Raw genomic sequence first — 10,018 nt, forward strand, 5'->3', positions numbered from 1 at the left:
CATCAGATAGGGAGTATATATTCAGCATCTGTCATCTTAGAAAAGCCAAAAGAAAAGAAACAGAGTGAGACTGCGAGAGAGAAAGAGAGAGCGCGAAACATTGATTTCCAATTGTGGTGACCTCCTCCCAGGCTACCTTTGCATCATCAGCCCGTGGAGGTCTGCTCACAGTTCTGTATATTCGGACACTGCGAGCTTGAACCTCCCAGACCAAAACATCAGTTTCCTCCTGGGAGACGTTTGGCCGCCTGACGCTGCTGCTCTCTTCCGCCATGGCGAATTGAGTAAACTCTCATTAAGGGCATTTAAGGGCGAGGAGAGGGGCTCATTTGATTGGTGTGATGTGTGTAAAACCCACTCCATGCCTTCTCTCCTCCCTCTTTCTGACTTGAGCAGGTAGGAGGAACGGAGGTGGGAAAGAGGAGTAGCTGCGCCAGCGCGCATGGTGTGCCAAACTTGCAAAATACGCCTGGCCACACCCAGTTGGCGAAGCACAGGTGCCTTAATGTCAAACACAGACAGTAATGAGAACAACAGGATGTTTGGTGTCCCTCATGTCAAGCTGGTTGTCAGAAAAGTAGTCTAAGGCCCAGATCACACAGAAAGAGTTCAACTGAATTTGGAGGTTTTTGGTCTGTGAACACAGCTCAAGCGGAATTTTTCATGACTTTTTGTATTTTTCCTCAGCAGCAGTCTGCTGATTTGAGTCACGAGGTGGACAACTCAGGAACAATCTGTTTGATTATCACATTCAAGACTTCCATTCGATCAGTTTGAGGTCAGATTTGATCAGTTGATTAGAGGAGCAGCTGCTGCAGAGGCGAATGAAAGCAAACTTTGTTCTGCTGCAGACCCAGCGCTGGACTGTGCACACCCCGCAGCCCGTGTCATCTAAAGTACGTTGCAAAATCAATAGACAACAATAATAAGATAACGATAATGCTCCATCTGTGCCACAAATTCGCTCTGCCGCTGGATAGAGAGAGACACAGCTCCAAAACTAGAAAATCTATATATGGCGGTGGATGCTGATGTTGTGGCAGTCCGCCACAAATAAATGTACATGTGGAAAACCCTGTAGAGTGGACAGATGATAACACAAAGATGGAGGTTTTGTTGGGGTTTCAGCTTTGCCTCTCCCTGTCTCATGTTTGTTTTCAGTCTGTCTCTGTGTGTTTGCTAGGCATGGCCTTCTAGTTCCCTCCTCCTGCCGATCCTCCTGAGTGCCAGCAGCTGCTGAACCTGAACCACATCTACAATCTAGCCACTGCAGTATAAAACCCCGGCTAAGCAACCAGACTCTGTGGCACAGATATCAAGGCCAATTCCTGCGTGTTTTGACACTTTTTTTTGTACTTTTTGGCCATTAATTCACACTGTTCTGTGTCTCAGGTTTACCACGCAAGCCTCAACTATAACCATCCACGTCCAGCCTCATTTTCATCTCCTGCCTCTGGATTTGGACTGCTCCTTCTTCAGCGCCCCCTGCTCTGCCTGCTCTGCTTCGCCATTCCTAGTTCACCCCAGCCATCATTCCACTCCAGCCTTCAGACTCCCATCCTCACATTGCAATAAATTGCCTTTAAGCATTCCCTGTTTCCTGGCTGTGTTTGCATTTGGGCCCTAAGTTGAACTGTCACAACAGATTTGTGCTAAAAAGACTGTAAGATGAACACATGATTTGTATAACTTACATTAACATCAGCTAAACTTGGGAATGTACAAGTAACGAGGACTATGGATTCCTAATCACTTACATTACTAAAATAGGGATTATTATTATTATCATTATTATTATTATTGGTTAGTAAAAGAGGAATGATTAAAGCATCCCTTTGCGACGGTCATAGAAGCACCTGACTATTGTTTTAGGACGAACTAAAAAATGCGTACCTATCTTTTAATTGATTTGCCTGATTAAACACATCACCTACAGCATATAGAGTTACAGCCCTGGTTCAGAGGGTTCAGACAGACGAGATTTGCCAGAGGAAGTTGGTCTGAAGCTTCCTGAAACAATGAACAAAAGCAGGCACACACTACAAGGACAATAAAACTGAATAAAAGTCTCACATTAGTTATGTAACAATAAAAATAAAAAAAAATACCCCCCTCTTCCAGCCCTTTATGGGACACTGTGAACCTGATGAAGCTTAGAAGCACAGCCTGCTGAGGCCAAACGCAGCCAACAGCCGTGATGAAGCAAAACCATGCATTTTAAAAGCTGCCTCTTCACTCTTGCATTATTGATTGTTGATGATATTTTTAGCAAGCAGGCCTGTGACGTCCCCGCTCCCACAAAGTTATGTAAGATTGTTATGAATAATACAAGGTTTGATAAGAAGAATCACGATTTAAATAGTGCAGCAGGAACTCGGGGGATTGGCAGACGAGACGTGAACATTTGACATGCTCACTGAGCGTGAATTGTCTCTGTGTTTGCCATGTAATTTAATTATTTACCACAATGGGACCAGTTAGGAACCAGGAGGGAACGTGGCTGGAAGTAAATGGGCTGAAAATGTTTCACTGGAGGGCCACCCAAGAAACTGACAAAATAATTAGCAGGACTTAATCAGAGACTTTGGTAAAGTGTAACGGTCCGCGCTGTTTAACCAGGTCGTTTCTGGTGTTTGTGATTAAAAGGCTCTGCTGAGGGGAAGTTGTTGTTGTCTTTCTTTCCATTTCTTTCTCTGTCTTTCTCCTGAAAACAACAGGAGGTGTAAAACACCAGCATGAGCTCACGCTGCACGTGGCCTGCTAGCTTCCTCGCTGCAGGATGTTTTGTGTGCGCGTGTGTGTTTCACCACAATATGCCCATCTGCATATGTTTTCAATTTGTATTTATGGAGTTGTTGTTTTTGTCTATCAGTGTACATACATTTTACAATCCCTTAGCAACGGGAGATTACTGTACCTCTACACTCCCACTACAAGGCTTCCATGACTTTAAAACAGCCGAACCTTTTATATGAATGCAAAGCATATGAACGAGCGTCTGATGCCCCCCCCTCACTTCCCCTGCCCCATGTCTGTCTTTAAACAGGAAGAAGGAAGTGGTGGAGTCAGATTATCTGAGGCCACATCAAAAACGTCAAAGGCAGCCATCACACCTTATCTTGACAGACATGGGCTCACACGCATGTGCACCCTGACAGACACGCATTGACACAATCATGATCTCGCAGATGCACACACTGGTGTTTTCTCACTTCACTAGACGAGACCTGAAATCAACTTTGAGCCTCAGCCCAGGCTAAACCACAGAGGTCAATGTTATCTGCTGAAGTCTGGAACTCCCCATAACTTTACAGTAAATGTTCTCAATGATAACTTCACAATAGCTGTTTTTAAAGTGAAGTTAAATAATGGTAGATTTTTGTTGTATAGACTCCTGGCCTCTGTGTGAGTCCATATACTGATCAGCCAAAACATTAAAACCACTGACAGATGAAGTAACATTGCTCATCTTGTTAAAATAAAATGTTCTGCTTAGAAACCTTGGGACCTGGCATTCATGTGGATGCCACCTGACATGCACCACCCGCCCAACCACCACTGTTAAAGACAAAGGCAACAGAATTTGACAAAGAGCTCAGGGTGTCGACCTGGCCCCCAAACCCAAATCTGATGAGGATTCATGGGACTTGCTGGTACCCTAGACGTACACCCAGTTCACCATGGGATCTCCTTGAATCGGACTTGGCTCTGACCTGTGAATGCATGAACAAAGGACCTCTGGGAAGTGTCCTGGGGTGTCTGCAGGGGTGTTGTAGACGCAGGGGTATGCGGTGTACATGTTCCCCGCAGCTGCTGTATCTGTCCTCTATGTCCCCCGGACTTTTCCACACTGTAAATCGAGTTTGCCAGCCATTCAGTTCATTTGAACAAGTCAGAGCTCTTTTCTCCAAGTTGTCCTGGATGTAATGCGAGTGGGGGGGCAAGGTGCGCAGTTGAGTAGCAACTTCACACAACTAATACGGCTGATAGCGAACATGAAACAGTAAAATAAAGCAGATGTCTAAATTAAAAAAAAAAAAAAGGATGCAGAAGAGAAACTAAACTCCAAACCACAGAGATTCAGTTAGAAGCTACAAAAATACTGAGAGCTGAACACACAGAGACACTCGGCACACTCGGCTTGTTTGGGGGCAAGAGCAGGGTTCGTCGAGGGTTGACTGCAGTCAGCAAGACCGCACCGCTACCCGCTTGAGGGCAGGCAGCTGGCTTTTGGACCTACTCTGGAGAAGGTCCATCTATGGCGCTGCTTGGTGTGGCACGGCGCATCTAAACTGACTATGGAAACACAAATCAGCATGACAATGGAAAAAGGGTATTAGTTTAGTGTATTATCATGCTAACAGTTGCTAGTTAGCACTTACCACAAAGCACAGCTGAGGCTAGTGTGGCAAAAAACAAGTCTCTTTCTCCTTTTTCCACTTTTTTACTTTGATAAATGTACCATTTTCTTCATGACTTTAAACATGAAAAGAGCCGACTGTCATTCCTAAGTGAAGGCCTACATACCAAGTTTAGTGTTATATAAAAAACATGGAAGAATATGTCCCTTTTAATTCATATAAAAGGTCAATGGAGAAAGAAAGAAATAGAATGACCCGAGATTTCTCTGGCACAAAAGATAAGTAATAATACAAGCCTATAGTTTAAATAACATTAGCCTAAATGTTTTTAATGCCTTTTCTGGGTTAAGCATTGCCATAATCAGATCTTAAAATATGAGCAGCAGGGTGTCTTATTGATTAAAAATACAGCTGGACTGAAAACTAAATTGTTGCACTTTGAGGACACATTCATCTGAGCCACTAATGCATTCTTTAGTGTCCTTAAGCAAGCCTTAAAGACATTAACAAAGTCCAGATTCTGACCTCGTCAGACGCTGCCAGGCACAGTTTCCCTGCATGAAATACTTTAACTCTCATTATTACCCTGGAACCCAAACCAAGCAATTTAAAAATGCATTCCACCTGACTCACCAGGGCCCATCCAGTAAATTTGGGGATCTTATTGAAGTTCTGGAAATACCAAACTCTTTCTGAAGCACACCAAAGTTCGGCAGGTCACACGCCAAAATCTCCACTGTGGGTGGATAGGACAGCTGCCTCGCACACTTTCTCAACCTTTTTTCATCCAAGGAGGAAGAAATCATTTCTGAGAAGGAGCGGCAGCATTTGCCAGGTTCTTTTTTCCACATTTCCTTTGTATAAAAACAGGCGTGTTATGGATTCCACAGGTGGCCTCGACTCGCTCCCACGACCCCTCAGTCAGACCAGGGCAGGGCTTCACTTTCGCTGCTCTCGTGGCCTGTGTGTGCTCTTTGTGAGAACCAATTTGACTGTTAGATACAGAGAATGAAGGCATTTTGGGAATATGAAGACACTTTGGCCAGTCCTCACTTCTTTAACTGGCTGTTTGAGGTTAGAGACTTGGTTTAAGGGTCAATATTAGAGTTAGGTTTAGGTTGAAGTTAGTGTGAGGGCTGAGGTCAGGCCTATAGTTGTAATGTTAAAGGTTATGCCTAGTACACACTTGTGGGTGAGCATGGAAGGTATTTTCTACCTCAATGGTTCCTAGTTTGACTTTAAGTGCTTATAATTAACATTTTTTATATGAATAATGGTTAACAAGACATGTACTATATGTGAAAAGGGTCCCTTGTAGTGCAAAGTGACAAACCCACAGATAACTATCACCTGACTGTGCGGTCTCTCTCCGCTCTGCAGAGCTTCATCGCATCTTTAAATCCATTTTTAGTTTGTTTAACCTCCTCCACTCTGCAGGGACACCAATGTCCTTCTCTTTCAGAGGCTGTAGTGAACTGAGTGAAGATACTTGTATGATATGAAACTAGAAGATCTAAGGAATCCATCAGTACCGACCATGTCATGAAAATAACTGGCTTGTCGGGAGTGAGGCTATATTTGGTGAGGAAAAACTGGCATGGCCATTTTCACAGGGGTCCCTTGACCTCTCACTTCAGACATCCGAATGAAAATTGGTTCTATAGATACCAACAATTCTCTCCTTTACAGACACGCCCACTTTACGCTCGTCCAATGCAGTTTTGAGCGAAAATAATTCAGCGTTTTGGTCTTATTTCCGCCTATTGTATTTTAATATTTCTGCATACTTGGTTCCTCAAGCAGTCTTGCAATCACATGAATTAGGAATGACTGGAAAGATGACACTCTTGTGATTCAATGAGACCAGTTTTATTCATGTGTGATGATGTTAGCCCCCAAAGCAGCACTGTAGTGAGACCCTTTCTTTTATACTTGACCTCTCTGTATTCAATGACCTCTAGGATAATCACAGCCTCATGAAACTTTACAGCCACAAACTAGAGACCTGGGGATGCACGGCTTTCATGGGTATACTGACAATAAAGAGGGGTTCTCAGCAGTTTCCAGAACAAAAGTGCTTGCCATCCAATCACCAGAAAATGCAGTTCTTACAGATATCACCAAATGTCAAAAATTTGGTACCAAATCAAAGCATTGATTATCTTTAGCATTCCTAAAGGTCTTGGTGTCTTAATCTGGTACTTGAGACGCTTTTTTGTTAGATTTTTACCATTTTTATCAATTTTCAAGTGGTAAAAGATGCTTAAATTTAGCACTAAATCAATGGCAGGAACCCAAAAAATTGCTGCAACAATTTATGAGACAACAGCATGGGAATGGCCATCATATGTTTCAACCAATGTGTTCTAGGACATTAAAAACTCAACTTTTTAAGTATGATGAGGCACGTAAACAAAAATCAATGTTTACTACAGATTTATGATTTATTATAGAAAAACCTGACACACAGTGTTGAGCTACATCTCAAATTAATCGTCAGGTTCCCAGCTTTCAGATGATGTATAGCATTTCTATGTCGCACATACTGTTGACCTGCTGTCTCCCCCAAAGTTCCTCCGCCCCCCTAAAAAGGACAAGAATGGGTCTATGATAGGAAAGGGGTGTAGTAGAAGAGGTTAACAGCAAGGCAACTTTACTGTTTTGTTTCTTGCTCACCGCTCTTATCTGTGTTGCTTTGATGTGTTGATTTTTAGTGAAGGAGTTCTTTAAACCCACTGTATGCTACCTGACCAGGATCAAATAACGGGACAGAAAAGTTTATATATACGTATGTTTCCCTCAGGAGTGAGCTGCAACTAACAACAAGAACTACAAGAGTACATATATAAAAAACATAGAAGAGCATGTATAGACTTTGAGTGAGGCACTGAGAGATAAAGTGCTTTGTCCATTAAGGTTGAAAAGTGCTCTATATATGTGCAGTCCATTTATAGCTTGTTTCTGTGCCCCCAAAATAGCCAAAATATCAGTTATTGCAGGTTTAATGTTGGGAGAGACTTACGACTACATAATGACAGGTATTAAGACTATTTTCTTCTCTTCAAGCCCACATTTGGGGTTTTCCCGGTATTTTCGATCTTTTTCTTTGCTGCCAATATGGGACTTTTAGAGATTGAAAGGTCACTGCCTCATCCTCTGCAGGTCCCTCTATGTCCATTTACCTCTCGCTCTTTTAGAGATAAGGCCTTCTTGTGAAAGACAGGAGGGAACTTCCATGGCATGACACCAGAAGCTGCAGGACAGGGTTTATCATAGCTGCAGCCTTGGTCCAGGATTAGCTTTCTGATCACATTGTCTGACCTTTTGTTACACAGCTGGTTGAGAAAAAGGGAATGTAAGTGTTTGAAACGTGTGACTGACGGAGAAACAGAGAGAGACAAACAGAGACAGACTGAGGATCTGGCTTTTGGCCTCTGTACTGTATATTCCAGTGGAGGTTGCACATTCCTGAGACCAGACCACATGACTGGAGGGATGGGGGGGGGCACATGAGAGCGGGAGCAACCATTGTTGGGCTAAACTAACCCATAGATTAGATGGGGGGGATGGAGCCGTGCAGCATAACACACTATCAATGTGTAGCATTTCCTTCCTCGTACAAAAAGCCCTGCAGACGCGAGCAGGGAGCTGGACCGAATTCAATTCTACGCTGAACCATCAAAGGATCTGGGGATGGAGAGATACACGAGAACCACTGAATATTAATATTCACAAGCACAATGACAGACATCAGAGGAGTCTATCTGGGTCAGCTGAGGCATCCTGGAGGTAAATTTCTCAGACTGAGTCCGGAGGGCTGTATGGACGGGGGGTTTAGTCGCGCTGTTCCTTGACTCGACAGGAAACAGGAAGTTGCAGAGGAAGAGACCTCTATCAAAAGAGCCTCAGACAGAAGTGGTGGGGGTCGGGGGAAGTGCCACAACAAACTCCCTAGACAAGCTCCAAAGCATGCACACACAAACACAGAATCTCCCCTGCAGCTGACGCACTTCAGAACAAACCACTACAAAAAAAAAAAAGCCTCCCTGAGACTGGCTGGAATTTACTAAAACCACGCCTCCACTGCCACCCTCACACAGGCCCTTCTGACTATTGGTAGTCAACTATTAAAACATATTAAAATGTTCCTCGATGTTTAGCATCCTCTGGGTTTTATTAAGTGTGTGGGGACCACACAGGCTCACAGGGGGTTTTACCAGTAATAAGTTATCAGTTTTAGAAGGTCATATAAAGCCTGTGTGTTTGAGACTCAGGTGGGTAAGTGTCAAACTAAAAAGGTCACCTCAGCAAGTTTGTAGGGTACGATAAGCCTCTCTCCAACAGTCACAGTCTTCCTGGTCGTCAGCGCTTCCAGCAGCATCTCCTCTTTGACCTGAAGAGAAAAAACCCCACAAGGACTCAGTTAAAAACAGAGTTTGGTGTCACTTAAAGATTTCACGTGAAGTGTGACCTATTAGAGCACAATGACTGCACACGGTATCAGGGATACAAAAACAAACAGTGTAAGCATTTTAGAGGGTCAATTACAGCAAAGGTTAAGTTTAAGTAAGAATGGTTTTTGGGACATTATGGCCTTTGTTTGGCAGTTAAAAGTAATGAAGTCATGGTAACCAGAAGAATGATAACATGCACTAATGGTCCAATAATGTCCCAGGGTATCATTTTATTAAAGGGGTTTTCCAGAAGATTAATATTGCACTTCCGTAAAGCTGAAGGACTCACAAGAGACAGATTAAAATAAGAATGGTTAAAATTTAAGCAGCAAGGGCTGAAATATCAGGACTTTTCCTACATTTCCCATAATGCAACCAACCGTTTTGTTCGACCATCACTGCCTGATGGATGTCCACACATTTTAAATTCCATAATCCCCATTTGTAATTCTCTCTGTAAAAGGAGCTGTGAAATTCAGGCTGGCCATAGACCATCTCACAAATAAACCTTCTCAAAATCATCCTGAAAGATGACACATGTTCCATACTCAAGAGACGTAGGAGGACCTGGATTGACCACGTGCTCAGCATGGACATCACAGCTATCCCAAGAGTTGCTTTACACCGGAGCACAGAGGGCAACGGAGGAAAGGGAGGTCCAAAATATCATGGCACAAGACGATATAGAAAGAACTTTAACACCACCAACAGAGCTGGAGGACCATAAAAATATTGGCCAAAGACAGAAAAGTGGAGGGACTTTGTTGCAGCCCGCACAACAGATATGAGTGAGTCATTGGCAAATCTATAATATCATGATATACAATACCATGGTGATATAAAACTAGAAACACTGTCACAGCAGATTTTATCCCCATCATCTCCTCGTCGGTCTACTAAACTGACACTCATAATAACTCTGATGGTTTTAAGTAACACAGCTGACCACGATTAGCACGTAAACACTGCTCTCTGTCCTCACACTTACAGTACAATGCTATGTGGCGAGTTCACACAGACTCTAAACTCAGCCCCAGACAAACCATTGATGACAGGGCCACACTGGGAAAAGCAGATGTCACCACACACACACACATACACACCTCCTCCATCTACAGGGATTATGGGAGTGGGCAGAACAGCTGCTGCTGAGACCATGCGTGTGTGTGTGTGTGTGTGTGTGTGTGTGTGTGTGTGTGTGTG

At 43.4% G+C, this 10,018-nt stretch overlaps 1 protein-coding gene across 8 annotated transcripts in view; it reads right to left on the reverse strand.

Moving 5' to 3' along the window:
- Positions 1-10,018, reverse strand: part of LOC126407576 (unconventional myosin-IXAa-like) — a 209,180-nt gene that overhangs the window by 74,049 nt on the left and 125,113 nt on the right. For all 8 annotated transcript variants that reach the window (XM_050072586.1, XM_050072585.1, XM_050072583.1 and 5 more), the window contains one exon: positions 8,665-8,754. In XM_050072586.1, coding sequence (XP_049928543.1) covers positions 8,665-8,754 — 90 coding nt within the window. The remainder of the gene's footprint in view (positions 1-8,664; positions 8,755-10,018) is intronic.

This window comes from Epinephelus moara, chromosome 20, assembly GCF_006386435.1.
Source record: "Epinephelus moara isolate mb chromosome 20, YSFRI_EMoa_1.0, whole genome shotgun sequence".
NCBI classification, from domain to species: Eukaryota; Metazoa; Chordata; class Actinopteri; order Perciformes; family Serranidae; genus Epinephelus; species Epinephelus moara.